Source organism: Schistocerca nitens, chromosome 8, assembly GCF_023898315.1.
Source record: "Schistocerca nitens isolate TAMUIC-IGC-003100 chromosome 8, iqSchNite1.1, whole genome shotgun sequence".
Taxonomy (NCBI): domain Eukaryota; kingdom Metazoa; phylum Arthropoda; class Insecta; order Orthoptera; family Acrididae; genus Schistocerca; species Schistocerca nitens.
Genome location: NC_064621.1, coordinates 87,095,458 through 87,121,266, shown reverse-complemented (window position 1 = coordinate 87,121,266; position 25,809 = coordinate 87,095,458). Strand labels below are relative to the sequence as shown.

At 45.0% G+C, this 25,809-nt stretch overlaps 1 protein-coding gene across 1 annotated transcript in view; it reads left to right on the top strand.

The window, feature by feature from the left end:
* LOC126198966 (acetylcholine receptor subunit alpha-like 1) overlaps positions 1 to 25,809 on the top strand; it is a 407,815-nt gene that overhangs the window by 332,205 nt on the left and 49,801 nt on the right. The window contains exon 4 of the mRNA XM_049935619.1: positions 25,617 to 25,797. Coding sequence (XP_049791576.1) covers positions 25,617 to 25,797 — 181 coding nt within the window. The remainder of the gene's footprint in view (positions 1 to 25,616; positions 25,798 to 25,809) is intronic.

Here is a 25,809-nt window from a genome sequence, read left to right as displayed (position 1 = left end):
TCCAGATGGCAAAACAGTAAATCAGATTTACCATGTTATGACAGATCAACGTTGCACTTCATTTATAAGAGATGTCAGAAAGTACAAAGGGGAGATGAAATTGGCTCAGATCATTTGCTACTGGTAGGAAAGTTGAAAATCAACATAATTTGGAAACAACAACCAAAAGTCACACCAAAACCTAATTTAAACGTCGAACGACTGAAGGAACTCACTGTTAAAGAAACCTATGCGATTGAAGTAAATAACCGATTTACAGCATTGTAAGAAGCTGAGGAGGTAAATAGTGTCCAGAAGGCTTTGGAAAGACTAAAGACTGTAGTAACAGATGTAGCAGAAAAAACACTGGACAGGAAAAAGAAAACGAAGAAACAGAAATGGTCAACGAAAAGTGTCAGCGAGCAAAGGAAAAGAGGAAAGAAGCCAGGTTGCTGTGTCTGCATAATAAGGAGAGAGACCTTCAAGGCGGTTAGGAGAGAAACAGATAGAGTTTTTCGAACAGAGAAAAGAAAGCATCTAACTGGAGTCCTAGAATCTATAGAAGGAATGGAAACTCAAATAAGTTGTTTCAGTATACAAAGACAAAGCAAGAGAGGTTATCAAAGCAAAAACCTATTCATAAAAGATAAAAATCAAAATATGCTAACACAGCTGGAAGATATCCTCGAAAGATGGAAAGATTATTTCTCAGAAATGTTAAATTCCACTGATTCACACATAACCTTCAATTACGCAATGTTTGAGAGTCACACTATTAATAATGACGAATGTAGAATCACAGATCAGGAAGGGAACCACAACGTTCAAAAGCTGAAAAACAACAAGTCAGCAGGCGAGGACCAGATATCAGCAGAGACATTAAAAGAAGGCGAAAGCAAACTACACAAAGAAATTTATAACCTTATCACAATGATACGGAAAACTGAAACACTGCCTGAAGATTGGAAAACTGCAATAATTTGTCCCACACACAAGAAAGGGAACATAATGGAATGTGGAAATTACAGATGAATCAGTTTGCTGAACATAACATACAAAATTCTGTCAATGATCATCCTGGAAAAACTTAAACCTTAAGCAGAAAACATTATTCAAGATTACCAGGCTGGATTTCGAACAAACCGTTCCACAACTGATAATTTGTTTCCTATACGACAGATCTTTGAGAAATACTGGGAATTCAATAAAAACATTCACTGTCCTCTTCATTGACTTCCAGTGAGCCTATGACAGCATCCACAGAAGTAGCCTCTACAACACGTTACGAGAATTTAGTATACCGAGCAAAATCATTAGGATGATACAACTGTGCATGGATGGCTCACAGGCAGCAGTGAGGTTCAGAGGATCCATATCCTCCGCCTTTTCAATTAAAACAGGCTTACGACCAGGAGACGCTGTTTCATGTGTCCTCTTCAAACTTGCATTAGAGAAAGTGGTTCGGAAACACAGTGAAGTAAACACAGTGAAGTAAACACAGTGAAGTAAAACCACTGGCTTATGCAGATGATACAGTGCTGCTGAGTGAAACTGAAAAAGAACTGAAAGACATGTTCAGATCTCTCAGCCCACAATGCCAAGAAAATGGGGCTTTTGATTAACCAAGAGAAAACAGAATATATGGTAATAGATCAAGTCATAAACCCTTACTTTGAAATTGACCAACATTCTAAATTCAGAAAAGTTCTTCAGATTAAATACCTTGCATCACGTTTCAACCGTAAAAATATCATAACAATGGATGTAAACGAAAGAATAGCCTCAGGGACAAGATGTCTGTACTCACTAAGCAACCCACTCAAAACTAAAGCTTTGTCATACGCCACAAAGATGAACATATACAACACTTTCATCTGCCCCATAGTACTCTACGTTTCAGAAAGCTGAACGCTTACAAAGAATGAAAGAGGAAACCTGAATGTTTTCGAAAGAAAAGTAATGAGAAAAATCTGGGGACCTTTGTTGGAGAATGGCGTATGGAGAATTCGAAAGAACAACGAAATTTATCAGCTAATGAAGTAACCCACTATTATCCAGAAATTAAAAAGTAGGAGACTGCAATGGGCTGGTCACGTGGCTAGAATGGACAACGACAGAACCACCAAAAAAGCATTTGAAGGAACATTCCAGGCAACATTGGGCCGACCTCGTACAAGGTGGAAAGATGACATGGAGAAGGACGTCGCAGCATTAGGAATTTCCGCAGTGTGGAGATAGACTGAGAGTGATAGACGGCGGTGGAAGCAGATAGTTGATGCAGCGCGTGGTCTACAGGACCTGTGATCGCTGAGGAGAAGAAGAAAATGCTGTATATTTTTCAGAACTATTCATGTAACTTAGTCGGTCGTGCGACATCCTGTACCTTGACACAGAGAAAGGTCCTTTATACCATGGAAAATGTCGTACTTCCAAATGAAAGTGATTTTTCAACAGTTTTACCTGTCTTGAAACTGGAAATTTCTCTTAGGTTCCCATAGCTTACATTTCAAAATGTATTTAATTTGTAACTGTTTTTTGATAATACTTCCGGATAGCTTGATTTCATTTACTGATTATTGGTGTTAGTGGTGTAATAATGTAGCAGGTAGGCTGTTAAAAACGGCATTGACAAGATTTTCTCGACTCCAATGCTTTTAAATTTCATTCTAATATTTGTTAATGGATATATAAGCATGTTATTCCTTGGAATATGTTTTTACATTTGGAAATACAATTAATTTTCCTGAGTAATTTTTGTAATTTCAGAAAACAATTGCAGCACATAAAAAGTGAATGCCATCAATTAAAGATGAGATAAACATATATTTACTTCTATTAATGAATGATTCGAGACGTGAAAGCCTGGAAAGTGTAATAAAAAAACAGTACTTTTCCTTACCATAGAGACTCTTAGTCTTTCTTATTGAAATAGACTATGATGAGAAATTCTACATACAGGAAACTTCCTACATTTTGAAGCAAGTGGTCTAGTCCTTGCCGAAGAATCATATGATTTTAATCTGTAGAGAGCAATCCAGTCACTGCTCTCAGAAATATATTAGCTTATAACTGTAACCAGATAAAACCGAACTCTTCAACGACACATGCATAATAGGAAAGCTCACCGTTTACACACGAGATGGTCAGGTATCCATTTACAGTGGCGTAACACCTCCAAATATCTGTGAGAATGGTTTCAGCGTGTTCTTACATACGAGACCCACTAACATGATGATCCTCCGTGCATACTCCAAAACATAAACTCAATTACTCATGGGAAAAGGTGTCACCTTGTCACTCAGCAATGAGACGCTGAAAGTTGAGCTGAAGAATGTACCTAGAAACACAAGTTGGTTCTGGGTTGGGATGTCAATCTAATGACAGATTTTAACATTGCATGAACATACGCGCACTAGAGACAGCCATGGACCGTCTCGACACATAAACGGCTGTGGCTCATGAAACAGTCGTAAGGTCTCATGGTCTCATCTGAGAAGGCAAGGGTGGAACGATGGAAACAGCAAGTGCAGCACCTCTACAGATGCTTCACGGCAGACAAAGAAAAAGAAATGTATCTATGCTACAGCTACCAGGCTCACTCCGAAATGAGTGATCTTAGTTTCACTCTTGAGTTATGTGGGTGTAGTACCAACAGCGATTTTTGACTCTTTCCGCTAATTTTCTGTTGGTTTCGCTGTCCTACACAGATGGTAGTGGAAGCATAGCATTCCAGAATGGCGTCTGACATCGAGATGTGTATAAAACAGAGATTCCTCACTGGATCTCTTACCGGTGAACTAAAGGCACTAACGGAAATCTATTGACACTTGCTAAAGGTGTTTGGAGATGACAGAGTGGACGTGAGAAATGTGAGGCGACAGATACTTCGCTTTGTGGCGAAGAGGATGTGCACTACCGTCTGCTCTCCTTTTCACGTTGCTCAGCTGCCATCCTTCATAGTCAACAGTCCAGTCTCGATGAACTCGTATGTAAACAAATTTCAGCATGTAACTCTATAAAAATAGGCATCACAACGGATTTGCCACTGTAGGACCTATCTCAGGATTTTGTTTGAATGTGTTGCCACACTCACCCGTTACCTCACTTTCAGACATACTTCTATTCTGGCCTATGGAATATGGATTACGTGGTCGACATTTTCGACAATCAGGTGCTCCGGTCACGAAAGCTGACAACGCCCAGGAGAGTGGTGTGTTGACCACATGCCTCCTTATATCCACAACAAGTGGCGCCTATCGGCTAAGGACCTTCCGAAACCTGTTCGGACAGAGCTTAGTTTAGTTTTCTAGGTGTTTTTCTCAAAGCTGTAAAACATTGGTCAGCCTCAGCTGGTTCAGCATTTTACGAGCGCTATATGCAGGCTTTTGTTCGTCGCCGGAAGACGTGCTTACGGTATGTTGGTAACCGTGTTAAAAAATGCCAGTTTGCTGCTGCAGTCTCGCTCCATTTAACTGTAATATTGTGGTCTCTGTATATGGTCTAGTCTCCATGATGGTATATGGGATGTGCTACATTCGAAATGACCCCTGTACATCAAGTCATGAAAGAGAAGTCCTTATACCATCAGGCACATACCTGCTTTTTGGCTGTTATTTATTTTATTTTATTGTTTTAAGTACTTATTTGGATACGCTTTAGGTGTGTCTACAGCGAGTTTTAAAGTCTCTGGAAGTTAATGTGGAGACGTATACACTACATGGTTAGTTATTCACGGAGGTCCACTGTGGGCTGTAATTGTCGTATGGCTGTGAAAATAGGTACATACGCTAATGCGTTAATGCGGAACCGATTTCCGCTGGAAAAACTCTTTTTCAATCTTGGCCACAAAGTGCAAACGGGGCGCTGGACACTGTTTATGTGATGGTATGACATCCACGTGAAATTTGACGAGCCATAGCATGAGTGGACAGTATAGCTATCGAGAACCGTGCACTCATAGTGAAACTACTGGCCATTAAAATTGCTACACCACGAAGATGAAATGCTACAGACGCGAAATTTAACCGACAGGAAGAAGATGCCGTGATATGCAAAATATTACATTTTCAGAACATTCACACAAGGCTGGCGCCGGTGGCGACACCTCACACGTTGCCTGGTGAAACGTTGTTGTGATGCCTCGTGTAAGGAGGAGAAATGCGTAGCATCACGTTTCCCACTTTGATAAAGGTCGGATTATAGTCTATCGCTATTGCGGTTTATCGTATCGCGACATTGCTGCTCGCGTTGGTCGAGATCCAATGACTGTTAGCAGAATATGGAATCAGTGGGTAAACGTCGTGCTGGATCCCAACGGCCTCGTATCACTAGAAGTCGAGATAACAGGCATCTTATCCGCATGACTGTAACGGATAGTGTAGCCACGTTTCCATCCCTGAGTCAACAGATGCGGACGTTTGCAAGACAACAACCATCTCCACGAACAGTTCGAGGACGTTTACAGCAGCATGGACTATCAGCTCGGAGACCATGGCTGCAGTTACCCTTGACGCTGCATCACAGACAGGAGCGCCTGCGATGGTGTACTCAACGACGAACCTGGGTGCACGAATGGCAAAACGTCATTTTTTCGGATGAATCCAGGTTCTATTTACAGCATCATGATGGTCGCATCCTTGTTTGGCGACATCGCGGTGAACGCACATTGGAAGCGTGTATTCGTCATCGCCATACTGGCGTATCACCCGGCGTGATGGTATGGGGTGCCATTGGTTACAAGTCTCGGTCACCTCTTGTTCGCATTGACGGCACTTTGAACAGTGGACGTTACATTTCAGATGTGTTACTACCTGTAGCTCTACCCTTCATTCGATCCGTGTGAAACCCTACATTTCAGCAGGATAATGGACGACCGAATGTTGCAGGTCCTGTACGGGCCTTTCTGGATACAGAAAATGTTCGACTGCTGCCCTGACCAGCACATTCTCCGTATCTCTCACCAACTGAAAACGTCTGGTCAATGGTGGCCAAGCATCTGGCTCGTCACAATACGCCAGTCACTACCCTTGATGAACTCTGGTATCGGGTTGAAGCTGCATGGGCAGCTGTACCTGTACACGCCATCCAAGCTCTTTTTGTGTCAATGCCCAGGCGTATCAAGGCCGTTATTACAGCCAGACTTGGTTGTTCTGGGTACTGATTTCTTAGGATCTATGCACCCAAATTGCGTGAAAACATAATCACATGTCAGTTCTAGTATAATATATTTGTCCAATGAATACCAGTTTTTCATCTGCATTTCTTCTTGGTGTAACAACTTTAATGGCCAGTAGTGTATTTACTGTTGATGCATTGAGAGAGTATCGCCGACTGAAAGGACTGAGGAGAGTTACGATGTCATTAAATGGTTAAAGAAGATGATGATTAAACTTGAAAACACGGGTGAGCTTAGTGTGGCACATGGATGAGGAAGGTGTCCTCTCCGCTTGGAAGTTACTGACGATGCTGCTGTTGCTGTAACTGCCCATGATGCACGTACCCCGGATAGAGTTAATGCTCTTGCAGTGTCAAGAGAATTGTCCATCTCATGGGCAACAGTATGTAAAGTCTATTTCGCACTGGTACTCGTCGAAGATCTAGACGGTGCAACAACTGAAACCTCATGATCCTCAGATACGTTCTGAATTTGTTCTTCGGTTTCTGGGGAGGCTCGAAGTTAAAGACATGTGGCCAGGCAGTATTTTATGGAATGGCGAGGCGCATATTGCGCTACACGGTGTAGTGACAACACAGAACTGTCGAATTGTGTGTGAACTAACGCTCAAACCGCGTGCTGTGCACGAACAACCATTGCACCCACCGTATGTGACTGTGGTGTGGATTCACAAGCACCATCACTCTCAGTCCATTCTTCTTTGAAGAGAATGCAACCTGAGGGCCTCCGAGCTGTACCTTGATTGATATCTGTACGTTATCGACACCTCCCTGCGCAGAATGTGATTCTTGTTTCTTAAGAACAGGTGGAAACCACTGTTTTCGTGCCAAATGGGGCTCGCCAAGCGAAAGATCTGCAACCTACCACGAATCTCTATCTCCAGAGGTTTTGGAGATGCTCTGGCTGCAAGATCACCTGATCTGTGTGCACGTGACTTGTGGCTCTTACGGTGCCTAAACCAACAAGTCTGCGGGAACTGCTGCAAAAACTGTTAATCACATCGTTTTACGATCGGTGCATCTTGTGAACATCTCCATTGCTCATACTGAACAAGTTATGTAAGGAACAGTTAGTACTAGAGTGCGTCAAATGAAAGCCGTAAATTTTTTTAAAAAAATTTTATTTATTGTGCGGAAGTGGTACAAAGCTGTATCACTTTTCAACATAATCTCCCCAACGCTCAATGCATGTCTTCCAGCGCTTACCAGTTGCATAAATTCCAATAGAAAATATTCTTTTGGTAGTCCGCGCAACCACTCATGCACCGCGTGACGTACCTGTTCATCAGAACTGAACTTCTTTCCTCCCATTGCGTCTTTGAGTGGTCCAAACGTACGGAAACCATTTGGGGAGAGGTCTGTGTTGCTTGCTCTCTTCGTTTGCGATTGGTGGAAGTGAACCAGGTTTCGTCCCCAGTAACGATTCTTGCAAGGAAGCAATCTCCCTCTCGTTCAAAGCGCCGGAGAAGTTCTTCACAAGCATCAACACGTCGTTCCCTCATTTCAGGAGTCAGCTGCAGTGAAACTCATCTTGCAGATACTTTGTGAAACTGGAGCACATCATGCACAATGTGGTGTGCTGACACATGACTAATCTGTAAACATGCTGCAATGTCATTGAATGTCACTCGGCGGTTTTCCTTCACTATGGCTTCAACTGCTGCAATGTTCTGTGGAGTCACAACTCGTTGTGCCTGACCTGGACGAGGAGCATCTTCCACTGAAGTCACACCATTTGCGAACTTCCTACTCCATTCTTAGACTTGCTGCTATGTCAAACATGCATCACCGTACTGAAATTTCATTCGTCGATGAATTCCAATAGGTTTCACAACTTCACTACGCAAAAATCGAATAACAGAACGCTGTTCTTCCCTGATTCAAGTCGCAAGTGGGGTGGCCATCTTTACACTGATACTGCGACGGTATGTGTGCATCTACACTATGCTGCCACGTTTAGGCCATTCTGCACGCCGTTTGTAGCACGCTTAACAACTTGCAGGATAACGGCGCGAAATTTCGATTTGTTATTACAAATTTAAGGTTTTCATTTGACTCCACAACGGACGGGTATCTGTTGAGAGGCCACACAGACGTGTGATTCCTGAAGAGGGGCAGCAGGCTTTTCAGTAGTTGCAGGGGCAACAGTCTGGATGATTGACTGATCTGGCTTTGTAACACTAACCAAAACGGCCTTGCTGTTCAGGTACTGCGAACGGCTGAAAGCAAAGGGAAACTACGGCCGTAATTTTTCCCGAGGGCATGCAGCTTTACTGTACGATTAAATGATGATGGCGTCCTCTTGGGTAAAATATTCCGGAGGTAAAATAGGTCAACATTAGAATCTCCGGGCGGGGACTACTCAAGAGTACGTTGTTATCAGGAGAAAGAAAACTGGTGTTCTACGGATCGGAGTGTGGAATGTCAGATCCCTTAATCAGGCAGGTAGGCTAGAAAATTTAAAAAGGGAAATAGGTAGGTTAAAAGTTAGATATAGTAGGAATTAGTGAGGTTCGGTGGCAGGAAGAACAAGAGTTTTGCTCAGGTGAATAGGGGGTTATAAATACAAAATCAAATAGGGGTAATGCAGGAGTAGGTTTAATAATTAATAAAAAAATAGGAGTGCGGGTAAGCTACTATAAACAGCATAGTGAACGCATTATTGTGGCCAAGATAGACACAAAGCCAACGCCTACTACGGTTGTTGTAACCACAACCAGCAGCGGAAACGCCTTGGGCTGCGGATCGGAGCCGCCAGGCGGGGAAGCCGCCGGCGGTGGAGCACGCACCACCAGGTAAACACAGGACGAGTCGGACGACAGACCAACGACAACTGAGAACAAACGACCACGACCGACTATGAGCGACACAACGAGGAAGAGATAAACAACGGAGGCTTGTGGAAACCACAACACCATACCAAACGTAAATCCACTCGGAACCGGGGCCAGGCAAATGTCAACAACGAGCAAAGACCAGAACGCAGTACCGCCGAGATAGAAACGAAATCCAGAGCGAGTACCAGACTGGCTTGACTAGGTTTTTTTTTTCCTTTATTGTATTTCAATTCCCCATCGGGGCGGGCTGGCAGCAGCAAGGCGCTGCTCTTCAGCCGAAAGACATAGAACAAAACAATAGAAGACATTTAAAAAACAGCAAAGGAGAGAATAAGGTGAACATAGATATATAAAAGGGGGAACATCATGGAAGGCAATAGACAAAAAACGGGGTGACTGTAAAATGGAGATAAAAAAACTGTTTAAAAGTAGCACACACAAAAAGCCACACACTGCGACGGTTAAAAGAACACAAGGCACAGTACAACAGGAGCATAAAGGTAGCGACGGAAGGCATAGCGCATAACGTAACACTGACGGCGAACCTCAAGGCAGTACACAATTAAAATCACACGAGAAACAGCACTAAACACAACACTGATGTGGCACACTGACGATGATCAAAACAGAGGATCTGCCAGGCGCTAGGAGAGGAGGGAGACCTGAAGAAGGGAGGGAGGGGAAGAGATGGGGGAGGTGAGCGGGGGGTGCGCGGAAGAGGGCCAGGTAGGGAGGGATGTGGGAAGGAGAGAGGCAAGTAGGGGGTGCAGGGTCTCAGGGGAGGGGGGGACGGAGGAAAATCCGCTCTGCGAGAAGGAGGAAAGAGGGAAAGGGACCCTGGGGTGGGGAGGGGGGGGAACAAGGCCAGGTTATAGTTGGAAGGAAGGGTAGATGTCACGGCGAAGTTCATCATCCGGGAGGGGGAGGCGTTGGAAATTGCCCTGATGAAGGAGATGGAGGGTGTGGAGGTCGAGAGAGGGAGGGATACAGCGATAGAGGCGCGGCAACGGGCGGGGGGTGGAGAGGAAGGAGGAAACCAGAGGGTGGGGGGGATCAAGCCTGTGAACAATGTAAAGGATGCAGAGATGTTGGAGGAACAGGAGGAGGTGGGGGAAGGGGATCAGGTCATACAGGAGCCGTGTGGGGGAAGGAAGGCGGATACAGAAGGCAAGGTGGAGCGCATGGCGTTCAAGGATTTGGAGGGCCTTGTAAAAGCAGGTGGGGGCGGAGATCCAGGCGACGCTGGCATAACAGAGGATAGGATGGATGAGGGGTTTGTAGGTATGGAGGATGGTAGAAGGATGCAATCCCCATGTCCGGCCAGACAGGAGTTTCAGCAGGCGGAGGCGGGAATGGGCTTTCTTCTGGATGGTCAGGAGATGAGGGGTCCAGGTGAGGTGTCGGTCAAGGGTGAGGCCAAGGTATTTCAGGGTGGGGGTGAGTTGGACGACTAGGGCAGAGCGGGTCCCTATATACGAAACTGGAGGGAGCGGCTATTGGCCACTGTCTGCACGTGGCGTAGCGTTGGCGCCTTCACTGCGCGAGAGCCGCTGCGCGGAATAGCCGCCGCGGAGGCGTAGCCCTCTACGGGCTGACCACGTCCATTTCTTCTGCCGCGTGTTCGACTTCCGCAGCGGAAGGTACTAGAACAGTAGTACAAGTTTCTATGCCAACTATCTGTGCAGATGACGAAGAAATTGATGAAATGTATGATGAGATAAAAGAAATTTATCAGGTAGTGAAGGGAGACGAAAATTTAATAGTCATGGGTGACTGGAATTCCATAGTAGGAAAAAGGAGAGAAGGAATCATAGTAGGTGAATATGGATTGGGGCTAAGAAATGAAAGAGGAAGCCGCCTGGTAGAATTTTGCACAGAGCATAACTTAATCACAGCTAACACCTGGTTCAAGAACCATGAAAGTAGGTTGTATACATGGAAGAATCCTGGAGATACTAGAAGGTATCGGATTACATAATGATAAGACAGAGATTTAGGAACCAGGTTTTAAATTGTAAGACATTTCCAGGGGCAGATGTGGACTCTGTGACCACAATCTATTGGTTATGAACTGTAGATTAAAACTGATGAAACTGCAAAAAGGTGGGAATTTACGAGATGGGACCTGGATGAATTGAAAGAAACAGAGGTTGTACAGAGTTTCAGGGAGAGCATAAGGGAACAATTGACAGGAATGGGGGAAAGAACTATAGCAGAAGAAGAATGGGTAGCTTTGAGGGAAGAAGCAGTGACGGCAGCAGAGGACCAAGTAGGTAAACAGACGAGGGCTAGAAGAAATCCTTGGGTAACAGAAGAGATAATGAATTTAATTGATGAAAGGAGAAAATACAAAAATGCTGTAAATGAAGCAGGCAAAAAGGAATACAAACGTCTCCAAAATGAGATCGACAGGAAGTGCGAAATGGCTAAGAAGAGATGGCTAGAGGACAAATGTAAGGATGTAGAGCCTTATCTCACTAGGAGTAAGATAGATACAGCCTACAGGAAAATTAAAGAGGCCTTTGGAGTAAAAAGAACCACTTGTATGAATATCAAGAGCTCAGGTGGAAACCCAGTTCTAAGCGAAGAAGGGAAAGCAGAGAGGTGGAAGGAGTATATAGAGGATCTATACAAGGTTGATGTACTTGAGGACAATATTATGGAAATGGAAGAGGATGTAGATGAAGATGAAATGGGAGATATGATACTGCGTGAAGAGTTTGACAGAGCACTGAAAGACCTGAGTTGAAACAAGGCCCCTGGAGTAGACAACATTGCATTAGAACTACTGACAGTCTTGGGAGAGCTAGTCCTGGCAAAACTCTACCATATGGTGAGCAAGATGTATGAGACAGGCGAAATTCCCTCAGACTTCAAGAAGAATATAATAATCCCAATCTCAGAAAAGCAGGTGTTGACAGATGTGAAAATTACCGAACTATCAGCTTAATAAGTCACGGCTGCAAAGTACTAACGCGAATTCCTTACAGACGAATGAAAAATTGGTAGAAGCCGACCTCGGGGAAGATCAGTTTGGATTCCATAGAAATGATGGAACACGTGAGGCCATACTGACCCCACGACTTATCTTAGAAAATAAATTAAGGAAAGGCAAACCTACGTTTCTAGCATTTGTAGACTTAGAGAAAGCTTTTGACAATGTTGACTGGAATACTCTCTTTCAAATTCTAAAGGTGGCAGGGGTAAAATACAGGGAGCGAAAGGCGATTTAAAATTTGTACAGAAACCAGATAGCAGTTATAAGAGTTGAGGGACACGAAGGGGAAGCAGTGGTTGGGAAGGGAGTGAGACAGGGTTGTAGCCTCTCCCCGATGCTATTCAAACTGTATATTGAGCAAGCAGTATAGGAAACAAAAGAAAAGTTCGGAGTAGGTATTACAATCCATGGAGAAGAAATAAAAAATTTGAGGTTCGCCGATGACATTGTAATTCTGTCAGAGACAGCAAAGGACCTGGAAAAGTAGTTGAACGGAATAGATAGTGTCTTGAAAGGAGGACATAAGATGAATACCAACAAAAGCAAAACGAGGATAACGGAATGTAGTCGAATTAAGTCGGGTGATGCTGAGGGAATTAGATTAGGAAATGAGACACTTAAAGTAGTGAAGGAGTTTTGCTATTTGGGGAGCAAAATAACAGATGATGGTTGAAGTAGAGAGGATATAAAATGTAGACTGACAATGGCAAAGAAAGTGTTTCTGAAGAAGAGAAATTTGTTAACATCGAGTATAGATTTAAGTGTAAGGAAGTCGTTTCTGAAAGTATTTGTATGGAGTGTAGCCATGTATGGAAGTGAAACATGGATGATAAATAGTTTGGACAAGAAGAGAATAGAAGCTTTCGAAATGTGGTGCTACAGAAGAATGCTGAAGATTAGATGAGTAGATCACATAACTAATGAGGAGGTATTGAATCGAATTAGGGAGGAGACTGTGGCACAACTTCACTAGAAGAAGATATCGGTTGGTAGGACATGTTCTGAGGCATCAAGGGATGAGCAATTTAGTACTGAAGGGCATCGTGGAGGGCAAAAATCGTAGAGGGAGACGAAGAGATGAATACACTAAGCAGATTCAGAAGGATGTAGGCTGCAGTAGGTACTGGAAGAAGCTTGCACAGGATAGAGTAGCATGGAGAGCTGCATCAAACCAGTCACAGGACTGACGACCACAACAACAACAACAACATCATTTGACTCATCCTCGTAATAAGATCAATATTACGGCTTTCACACTTGTTTTACCTCCTCTGCTAACGTCCCATTCCTAATCCATTAGATATGGAAACATTTCAATTAGGGTTTCTTCCAATCACAGCGCCAGATTTGCACCTGGGGCGAAAACTGGACTACTTTTATTCCTGCGCAAATCGGTTCTGCAGTAACATATTAGAATACCTATCAAGCTTCGCTGCCATACGATAATAAAAGCCCATTCGGGACCTGTGTGGGTAGCTGTACTTTAATTATAACCACCCCCTATGTTGCCCATTGATTCTGAGAGTACTAGTAAAGTCAAGATCCTTGCACTGCGACCAGGCTTTGCATTAGCCAGTCAGCTGAGGGCAGTCGCACGGCCGCCGCTGTGCTCTGCTGCCTCCTCGCAGACACACAGAAGACGTCATCGCCGCCGCTACTGCTGCTGCCCAGATAAGCGCCAGCGCGGCGTTACCATTAAGCGGAATGGCACCCAGAATTAAGCCTCCGCGGCACCAGATCCGCCGCTGCATTACTGCTTATTGCAGCTGCAATGGGGATCTCAGTAACCTCCTCGAGAAACAGCGCCACTTTCTGCTGCGACGTAGCGGGGCACGGCTTAATTAAATTTCCATCTCTAGTTACTGCTAGTGTGTGGACTATGCCAGATGTCACGGCATTCCGCAAATGCGCACCTAGTTGTGAGTTAATGTTTCCTTCTGATGTGACGATCAGATACGTCGTATCTCTGTTAAGACTTACCATTAGATGGTAACAACGAGTAACAAGATCCGACGTCTTAGGAAAACGGCTTATGATCTCCCTGAAATGAAGCACTGCATTCCAATTTTGAGAAGCAACAGGCTTCTCTACATAGCAACGTTACCGTTAAGGTCGGATGTGATTATGACTGAGTATCTGTTGCCATGAACGACGCCCCACGACGCTAGATCACACTATTCTAGAACTGATCTGAACTGTCAGCAGCGATCGCTTGATCAAAGAGAACGTACTATTCGTATCTGAGCACTAAACTGCTGCCGGCCGATGTGGCCGAGCGGTTCTAGGCGCTTCAGTCAGAAGCGCGAGACCACTACGGTCGCAGGTTCGAATCCTGCCTCGGGCATGGATGTGTGTGATGTCCTTAGGTTAGTTAGGTTTACGTAGTTCTAAGTTCTAGGGGACTGATGACCATAGGTGTTAAGTCCCATAGTGCTCAGAGCCATTTGAAACATTTTTTGTTTAGTGTATTAATCTCTTGGTCTCACTCTACGATTTTTACCCTCCATGCTTCCCTCCAATATTAAATTGATGATCCCTTTATGCCTCAGAATGTGTTCTACCAAACGATCCCTTCTTCTAGTCAAGTTGTGTCATATCTTACATAGCGTAAAAGAATACAAGGTGAACAGCAATAATACCGACAAACTGCAGGGACGAATTCTTGACTGGAAATGGAGGAGGAGAATTCCTATGAACATGTGTCCGGGAGTGTACAGAGTACAAGCAACGACAACAAATTGTCCTGGAACACAGTACAGAGCTGCATTTCATCCACGTCACAACAGATATCCAAAGTGGCCTCCACACGTCGCATCACGCGTTGTCGTACTCTTTAGCACGTTCAGGCCTCTCTCCGCATAGCGTCACAGGCGTCGAAAACACGCTGTTGAAGGGTTTGTACGCTAAAAATGAAAGCAGCAAACTTGCACAGATACCTCGTGTGGGAGGGAGAAAGAGGTGTGAATTTTATTTAGATTCTATAAATGAAATGCAAGGAGTGTTGTTCAACATATAAGTGGTTTATTCAGTGAAACTGCATTAAACTGCATATGCAATAATTATTGAAATTTTATCAAATTCATTAAACATTCACTCACAAATTATTCAAATAATAATGAACAAAAATTTAAAAAAATTGGGGCGCCAGACACTATAGAAAGTATAGAAAACAACAACAAATAGAATTGAATTGACACTAAGAACTCACAACAAGTGAATTATATAAGGTGCCTGCCCTGGTATTTGACTTTTAACATGAGCATTGTATGACTTCATTCTAAGTTAACATCTAAATAAATTACACGAGATGATTTGACCTAGCGTAATAAATGAGGAAGGAATAAAGAAAAAAAGAGCTGAACCTATGACTCCCTTAGCGGGCAAACGTTGAGTACTGTGCCTTGCATCTTTATGAGCATCTAACACATTGCAAATAAATTGAAGAAAGCGAAAGAAGAATGCTCAGCTAAGAAAGCGGGCGTTTTCTGTATTACGATGTTCATAGCGTGGTCGGCGTGGCGGTGGAGTCGGCTGAGTGCGTGCGGTTGCATCGAGACTCTGCCAGTGACGTAGTTGATAGCGTCTAACAAGCCCTACGCTGAAAATAGTGACTGAAACGTGCTACTGGAAGTTATCACTACTGGACGACGGTATGCGTCCATCTGCAAGTGCAAACCTACGTGAGACTGCATTAAACAAAGCTCAAAACTGTTCTAACAGTACTACCATCATCGGACATGTAGTAAATCAAAATGTGATCCTCAGTTAAGCTCTTGATAACGCGCACAGTGAGTGAAGCTCGCCTACTTGTATCTAAAAAACTTTATTCTCTACGCTGTTTGTGACGAATTCAAAGTGCATTGTCTCATGACTAGCGATAAGAGAATTCTTGCGACATATCGGAAGCAGTCAAGAGTGAACTTCTACCTCCTCAGAAGCAGTATTCGGAATGCCCAATTCTAGTGCACTCCTCGCACCTGGAGAGAGAGAGCCACTCCCCTCCAGCGTCTTGTCCCCGCCCTTCTGCAAATTACGGAGCTCGTACTATTTTTCAAAGCCAACGTTAGACTCTTGCCAATGAAGAAGTCCCTTTCAAAATTTCCTCCTCCTTGCCGTCGCATTCCGCGAGGGAAAGAGAGCGATACTCTATGTGGGACAGTGTATACAAATAAACCAAGACTTGTTTTGTTATCCATTAGATTAGATATTCTGAATGGTTCTCACTGAAGAGACGGCATAGAGTTAACAGAGTTTTAACTGGAGAGAGCTGGTTCCAACAGAAACTGTAGCTTATTTCATTACCTACGTTGCGAATTCTCTGTCTCGGCCCCCATGGGGATAACAAGGGACCGCTGTTTGAAACAGTTTCATCCTAGATTAGAGGTAAAGTGTTGGCCCTGAAAGCGGACAAGTGTGTTCTTTTCGGTTATAATTTCACTGGAGGCTAGACTTTTACCTCTTCTGTGAAAGAGCATCGAGCAGGCAGATCGATTGTCAGTAAGTAAATCCTAACACAACCTCTCCCCTCCCCCCCCCCCCCCTAAGGTTTGTCGCTACCTATATTCTTCACGCTGTAGAGCTGAGGGTGGAAAACTTGCCCAAATGCATACTTGTTAGTGCGTGATTTTTCTGCTTCTGGAAATTGTATTGACCTGAACACTGGCACTGAATGATTTTTTAATTGGATTTAGGTAGGCATCTATCCCTACTTTTACTTTTGTATATTTTCATTGTGCACTTAAGAGCCAAAGAAACTGGTACACTTGCCTAATATCGTGTAGGGCACCCGCGAGCACGCAGAAGTGCCGCAGCACGACGTGGAATGGACTCTACTAATGTCTGAAGTAGTGATGGAGGGAACTGACACCATGAGTCCTGCAGGACTGTCCATAAATCCGTAAGAGTACGAAGTGGTGGAGATCTCCTCTGAACAGCATTTGGCAAGCAATCCAGATATGCTCAATAATGTTCATGTATGGTGAGTTTGGTGGCCGTCTGAGGTGTTTAAACTCAGAAGAGTGTTCCTGGAGCCACTCTGTAACAATTTTGGACGTGTGAGGTGTCGCATTGCCCTGCTGAAATTGCCCAAATCCGTCGGAATGCACAATGGACATGAATGGATGCAGGTAATCAGACAGGATATTTACATAAGTGTCACGTGTCAGAGTCGTATGTAGGCGTATCAGGGGTTCCACATCACTCCAACTGCACACGCTCCACACCATTACAGAGCCTCCACAAACTTGAACAGCCTCTGCTGACAAGCAGGGTAAATTGATTCATGAAGTTGTCTTCATACCCGTACACGTCCATCCACTCTATACCATTTCAAACGAAACTCGTTCGACGAGGCAACATGTTTCCAGTCATCAACGGTCCAATGTCGGTGTTGACGTGCCCAGGCGAGGTGTAACACTTTCTGTCGTGCAGTCATCAATCGTACACGAGTGGGCCTTCGGCTGCGAAAGCCCATGTCGATGATTGTTTCGTTGAATGATTCGCACGCTAACACTGCAGTAAATCTGCAGCAATTTGCGAAAGGGTTGCACTTCTGTCATGTTGAACGATTCTCTTCATCGTCATTGGCCCCGTTCTTGCAGGATCTCTTTCCGGCCGATGTCAGAGATTAGACGTTTTACCAAATTCCTGATATTCACGATACCGTCGTGAAATGGTCATACGGGAAAATCTCCACTTCAACGCTACCTCGGAGATGATGTGTCCCATCGCTCGTGCGGCAACTATAACACCACGTTCAAACTCACTTAAATCTTGTATGATACTGTAGGCTTTCCCGGCGTAAACGATTGATGAAGGTTTCTCGCGTCTCCAGCCCGGTGGTAGCGTTGATATCTCGCGACGTTTCGGAAAGTGTCATACTACCCATCTACTGGCAGAGGATGAGGCGAGGGGCCTCGCAAATATTGCAACGGATTGTAATGTAGGATTCATCTTAAAATATAAATTACAGTGTAAAATTCGTAGAGCTTCAAAGCAACGCGATGTGCAGTTTTCAACAATTTAGTCCGCAGCTCGTGGTCGTGCAGTAGCGTTCTCGCTTCCCGCGCCCGGGTTCCCGGGTTCGATTCCCGGTGGGGTCAGGGATTTTCTCTGCCTCGTGATGACTGGGTGTTGTGTGACGTCCTTAGATTAGTTAGGTTTAAGTAGTTCTAAGTTCTAGGGGACTGATGACCATAGATGTTAAGTCCCATAGTGCTCAGAGCCATTTGAACCATTTTTTTTTTTCAACAATTTACGATTTCAGCAAAACCTTTAATGTGAGCTTGTGTTCCGCTTTCTTCTGGCAGAAGGTGGGTAGTATGACACTTCCCGAAACGTCGCGAGATATGAACGCTACTACCCGACTGGAGACCCGAGAAACCTTCATCACTTAAACCTTCATAACCTGACATTGTAGCAGCAGTAACCGATCTAACAACTGCGCCATACAGTTGTTGTCTTGTGTAGGCGTTGCCGACCGCAACGCCGAATTGGGCCTGTTTACATATCCGTATATTTCAATGCGCATGCCGGTACCACTTTCTTTGGCGCTTCCGTGTAGTACTGTAATACTACTTCAGTGTGACTATGGAGTGAATGTAGACACAGATCGTTTCGATACCGAAAGTGCGTATAATCCTGCTAATTCGTGACAGTTTAGAATACTTTGTTTAATTAAAAGCCGCGTGGGGTAGTCGCACGTTCTTAGGCGCCTTGTCACGGTCCGCGCGGCTCCCCCGGTCTGAGGTTCGAGTCCTCCCTCGGGCATCGGGGTGTGTATTGTCGTTAGCGTAAGTTAGTTTAAGTTAGATTTAGTACTGTGTAAGACTAGGGAACAATGACCTCAGCAGTTGGGTCCCATAAGATCTTACCACAAACTTCCAAATTTTAATTAAAAAAGACTTTTATCGTAATATTATCATGTTGTTGTTGTTGTGGTCTTCAGTCCTGAGACTGGTTTGATGCAGCTCTCCATGCTACTCTATCCTGTGCAAGCTTCTTCATCTCCCAGTACCTACTGCAACCTACATCCTTCTGAATCTGCTTAGTGTATTGATCTCTTGGCCTCCCTATACGATTTTTACCCTCCACGCTGCCCTCCAATGCTAAATTTGTGATCCCTTGATGCCTCAGAACATGTCCTACCAACCGATCCCTTCTTCTAGTCAAGTTGTGCCACAAACTTCTCTTCTCCCCAATCCTATTCAATACCTCCTCATCAGTTACGTGATCTCCCCGCCTTATCTTTAGCATTCTTCTGTAGCACCACATTTCGAAAGCTTCTATTCTCTTCTTGTCCAAACTGGTTATCGTCCATGTTTCACTTCCATACATGGCTACACTCCATACAAATACTTTCAGAAACGACTTCCTGACACTTAAATCTATACTCGATGTTAACAAATTTCTCTTCTTCAGAAACACTTTCTTTGCCATTGCCAGTCTACATTTTATATCCTCTCTACTTCAACCATCATCAGTTATTTTACTCCCTAAATAGCAAAACTCCTTTACTACTTTAAGTGTCTCATTTCCTAATCTAATCCCCTCAGCATCACCCCATTTAATTTGACTACATTCCATTATCCTCGTTTTGCTTTTGTTGATTTTCATCTTATATCCTCCTTTCAAGACACTGTCCATTCCGTTCAACTGCTCTTCCAAGTCCTTTGCTGTCTCTGACAGAATTACAATGTCATCGGCGAACCTCAAAGTTTTTACTTCTTCTCCATGAATTTTAATACCTACTCCGAATTTTTCTTTTGTTTCCTTTACTGCCTGCTCAATATACAGATTGAATAACATCGGGGAGAGGCTACAACCCTGTCTCACTCCTTTCCCAACCACTGCTTCCCTTTCATGCCCCTCGACTCTTATAACTGCCATCTGGTTTCTGTACAAATTGTAAATAGCCTTTCGCTCCCTGTATTTTACCCCTGCCACCTTCAGAATTTGAAAGAGAGTATTCCAGTTAACGTTGTCAAAAGCTTTCTCTAAGTCTACAAATGCTAGAAACGTAGGTTTGCCTTTTCTTAATCTTTCTTCTAAGATAAGTCGTAAGGTTAGTATTGCCTCACGTGTTCCAACATTTCTACGGAATCCAAACTGATCTTCCCCGAGGTCCGCTTCTACCAGTTTTTCCATTCGTCTCTAAAGAATTCGCGTTAGTATTTTGCAGCTGTGACTTATTAAACTGATAGTTCGGTAATTTTCACATCTGTCAACACCTGCTTTCTTTGGGATTGGAATTATTATATTCTTCTTGAAGTCTGTGGGTATTGCACCTGTCTCATACATCTTGCTCACCAGGTGGTAGAGTTTTGTCATGACTGGCTCTCCCAAGGCCATCAGTAGTTCAATATTATCATTGTAAGTTCTAATTCACTTGCATTAGTACAGTATTACTAAGTAGCGGCGCTTCGTCCATTGAACACAGCGTATAAAAATAAGAGATAAATAAATCAGCAGCAACATAGCCTCGAACGTTATCTAAAACATCTGGCGATGTTCAGATAATTTTTCGATTTCATACCTATAGACAACAGACGTAGAGACTCCTTGGATAAAATCTTTTCGGTTTTCAAGCAGCATTAGTTCCAATAAAATGATCGAGCCAGCCCCGGTCGTCAGTAGTATTACTCCATGACGACCATGGCGGAGGTAACTATAAAAAGCTCTAAGATTTGACCGGAATTGACGCGGCTTGAAAGCCGAGAAGACTCCGAGGACACAAAGACACTCCTTCCATGTCATGCTGCGGTAACGGAGTGTAAGGGTCTGTGGTTCAGTGTAAGGATGAGGCCACGGACATCGCGAATTCTGCCACCGATTGTAATGTAGCAGTCATCTTAAAATATAACTTACACTGGAATGTTCGTAGAGCTTCAAACCAACGCGATGCGTCAGTTTTCAGCAATTTGTGATTACAGCAAAACCCTTAACTCAAGAAGAATATTATGTGCGGTTGTGTTCCGCTTACTTGTAGAGCAGAAAGTATATAAAAGTTGGCGATATAAATGGCACTAGACATTAAAATACAAATCTCCAAGCCCCAAAACGATGCGTCATCTCATAAGGAGCGGATCAGTGGAAGATAACAGCGTAACCGACCTCACTGTCGTTTCCTTCACGGCCGACTGCCTAGCTTGAGAATTACTTTAGCAGTATTATAGCATCATTAACATGGTCAACGTCACTGTACGTTTATCGCCGCCGGAAACTGGCTACTCGCTGAGGCGATACGATATGCGAGACGACACTCTAGGTAGTGCGGCGTGACTGTTATCCACGCTACACTCATTTTTCGGCAGGAGTTGTGCGACAAGCAGCATGTCACGGCAGGAGCGTGCTTGCGGCAGGCCGCTGCCAGTCTGGATACTTACGTTCAGTAAGTAATGCAACACATTTTTTTTCTGAAAGTGGGTTGGTTTTTATTTTTCAGAGTTCCAATACACTTTATTATGTCCCTCTCTTGTTGGCAATAAATCCGTACTTTTCAACATAAACTCTGTTCAGTGCGATGGCCATACGTCACCTTACTGGGACGGCCTTTATGCCCGCATGAAAACATTCTACTTATCGACGTCAAAGCCAACGTACGAGGGCTATTCCGAAAGTAAGGTCCGATCGGTCACGAAATGGAAACGACTATGAAAATCCGATAAAGCTTTGCACAGATGTGTTGGGTAGTGTCTCTAGTATAACCCCAGTTAGCATCACGTCGCTCTTCTCATTTCTGAGCTCGCAGTGAGTGCGTAAAGATGTCTAGAAAATAGTGTCTGCCGCCAAGTACGGGGGCCTGGTGAGAAATTTCCCCTGAAGCTATGCAGCTAACATTACATAACTGTCGTGCTGTTTCGTCTTCAAGACAATTGTCAGCCGCATTCTGCAGGGGCAATGAAGATGCTCCTGCATCGTTTTCAAATGGAAATGTGAGATTACCCACAATACAACCCGTAATTGTCTCCCTCTGAGTTTCAGCTCAGGTCACATGAACCGCTGGTTATGAAGACAACATTTCGGCACAAGACAACGAGCCGTAGGCCAGCGTAGAGAATTGGCGGAGAGCACTGGCGGCTGCCTTCTATAGCGAGGGTATGGGAAAGTTGGTACAACGCTACGATACACGTCTAAGTCGGGTCGGCGACTATGGAGATAAGTAGCTGCAAGGTGTATCTAACTGTTGCAAATAAAACATTTTTGATTTTTACCGTGGTTTCCATTTCGCGACCTATCGGACCTTACTTTCGGAATAGCCCTCGTATTTTTGCATCAATAATGTTCCCATCATCCCCACACTGCTTCCCGCGAAGTGCGTCCTTTGCTGAGAGAAACAGTCGGGAGCTGGAAGGTGCGATTCAACTTAACTTCTGAGGTCATCAGTCGCCTAGAACCCAGAACTAATCAAACCTAAGTTACCTAAGGACATCACACACATCCATGCCCGAGGCAGGATTCGAACCTGCGACCGTAGCGGTCACGCGATTCCAGACTGAAGCGCCTAGAACCGCACGGCCACACCGGCCGGCTGGAAGGTGCGATTTTGTGGCAACGAACACTCTGCAGTCGTTTCCTCCTTTTCCTGAGGGTGATACAGCTGCGTGCGGACGGCCGACATGCGGGAGGTGGGACAAGTTTGCGCGGCCTTGTTCCCATGACGACAGGTGTCTCTCTCAACCATTTACCGTGATTTTGTTCACTGCCGGGTCTCCGTAGGCATTCTGCAAGCGTCTATGAGTACCTACGTTGCTCTGGTTTTCCGCAAAAACAATCTCAATTACAGCTGTCTGCTTGGAACGCATCTCCGTTACGGACGCCAACTACAAGGCTACGTGTAGCACTACCTCCAATCGGAAGTTCATGAAACTAAAGGGGCTGAAGCGAGAATAGTCCACGATGTCCCACAAGAAATTCTGCACTTTTTAAACCGGAACTGGCAGAGAAAGTTGCATTGCTTGTTGAATGCCCGTCGTATTTAACGTACACCTCTTAAGAGTGGAAATAGATAATGTCTGTCATTCCAGCTTTAAAATCAATTTCGATATCTTAGGTACATTTGGTATGCAGCATTATATGAAAAGAATACCACCATACGTAAACTGGTGAACGACTACAGTTTTACTACAAACCTCTGAATAAAATACACTCCTGGAAATGGAAAAAAGAACACATTGACACCGGTGTTTCAGACCCACCATACTTGCTCCGGACACTGCGAGAGGGCTGTACAAGCAATGATCACACGCACGGCACAGCGGACACACCAGGAACCGCGGTGTTGGCCGTCGAATGGCGCTAGCTGCGCAGCATTTGTGCACCGCCGCCGTCAGTGTCAGCCAGTTTGCCGTGGCATACGGAGCTCCATCGCAGTCTTTAACACTGGTAGCATGCCGCGACAGCGTGGACGTGAACCGTATGTGCAGTTGACGGACTTTGAGCGAGGGCGTATAGTGGGCATGCGGGAGGCCGGGTGGACGTACCGCCGAATTGCTCAACACGTGGGGCGTCAGGTCTCCACAGTACATCGATGTTGTCGCCAGTGGTCGGCGGAAGGTGCACGTGCCCGTCGACCTGGGACCGGACCGCAGCGACGCACGGATGCACGCCAAGACCGTAGGATCCTACGCAGTGCCGTAGGGGACCGCACCGCCACTTCCCAGCAAATTAGGGACACTGTTGCTCCTGGGGTATCGGCGAGGACCATTCGCAACCGTCTCCATGAAGCTGGGCTACGGTCCCGCACACCGTTAGGCCGTGTTCCGCTCACGCACCAACATCGTGCAGCCCGCCTCCAGTGGTGTCGCGACAGGCGTGAATGGAGGGACGAATGGAGACGTGTCGTCTTCAGCGATGAGAGTCGCTTCTGCCTTGGTGCCAATGATGGTCGTATGCGTGTTTGGCGCCGTGCAGGTGAGCGCCACAATCAGGACTGCATACGACCGAGGCACACAGGGCCAACACCCGGCATCATGGTGTGGGGAGCGATCTCCTACACTGGCCGTACACCACTGGTGATCGTCGAGGGGACACTGAATAGTGCACGGTACATCCAAACCGTCATCGAACCCATCGTTCTACCATTCCTAGACTGGCAAGGGAACTTGCTGTTTCAACAGGACAATGCACGTCCGCATGTATCCCGTGCCACCCAACGTGCTCTAGAAGGTGTAAGTCAACTACCCTGGCCAGCAAGATCTCCGGATCTGTCCCCCATTGAATATGTTTGGGACTGGATGAAGCGTCGTCTCACGCGGTCTGCACGTCCAGCACGAACGCTGGTCCAACTGAGGCGCCAGGTGGAAATGGCATGGCAAGCCGTTCCACAGGACTACATCCAGCATCTCTACGATCGTCTCCATGGGAGAATAGCAGCCTGCATTGCTGCGAAAGGTGGATATACACTGTAGTAGTGCCGAGATTGTGCATGCTCTGTTGCCTGTGTCTATGTGCCTGTGGTTCTGTCACTGTGATCATGTGATGTATCTGACCCCAGGAATGTGTCAATAAAGTTTCCCCTTCCTGGGACAATGAATTCACGGTGTTCTTATTTCAATTTCCAGGAGTGTATTCGCCATGTTTTACTTAATTTCGAAGTATCGAAGCACCTGTGGCCATTATCGGAAGTAAATCAGTTCATTATCAACCTGTGGTATCAGACTATAAGACGGAAAAAATATTTCTTTATCGAATACCTTCCTCAAACTCCTACAAGAAAGAAGGCGTAATGGAAAATACAACCGAATCCAAAAACAGTTACGTAATTTCCTACTCGGAAAGTAAAAACTTTACTGAGTCTTATGCATCATTGCTTCATCTACAGAAAACTGTTTTTTTACCCACATCAAAAGACCTGAAATGTCCTTCCTAAATGCAGAACAGCCAGCACTTCGTGTTGCGCTGGGCGATAAGACAATCATATCGGCGTTGTATCGCTCTGTTCAATTACGTTTATATGTGTTCCACCGATGCAGGTTGCCTCTGTGTCATATCGCAGTTGCATTGCGTATTATATCACATGTTGCATCGCTTCAGCAAGAACCATGCCATATGAAGATGAGCTGCAACGGTGAGCATGTCGATGAACAACCTTTTAGGTACTCTAGCATATAGCAAACTGTTCCCAATGGTCGCACCTAACAACACAGCTCCAAAATTAGTCCTGCTTAATGGTGTAGTTACCCTGCCGACAACAGTAGTTGGCTATCTTATGCAGGTCGTCAACCTATTTCTATATTTAGCTGTCGTCTGAAGCAACGATGACGACGTTTTTTTACAGACGGTAGCAGTTCCTCGAGGCGTTGTATTCCTTCCCATTCTTTATTGTCGCTAGAGTTTGTTAAACTAGCACGATGCTCGAACGACACCCTTTCAATAATTCAAATACTGTTCTTATGCACTCACATTTCTTGTGCTCTGTGCCCCAAAAAAATACTGTTCCTGTGTCAGATGTTTATCTGTTTCCACCAGTGCACCGCACGATCACTCTTCATGCAGCGTAGAGTAACGCTAAAAGGCTTTCACGCTGGGCACTCTCTACTTGCGTTCTGCCACGGCTGAGCGTGGGTCGGCCTGGAACAGGGTGTGCAGCCACTTTGCTGTTCTCCAGCAGGTGACGTATGTGTTCGCAGCGCGGACGGCAACTACGAGGTGACCATCATGACGAAGGCGATCCTGCACCACACGGGCAAGGTCGTCTGGAAGCCGCCCGCCATCTACAAGTCCTTCTGCGAGATCGACGTCGAGTACTTCCCGTTCGACGAGCAGACGTGCTTCATGAAGTTCGGCTCGTGGACCTACGACGGGTACCTGGTGGGTGGCGCC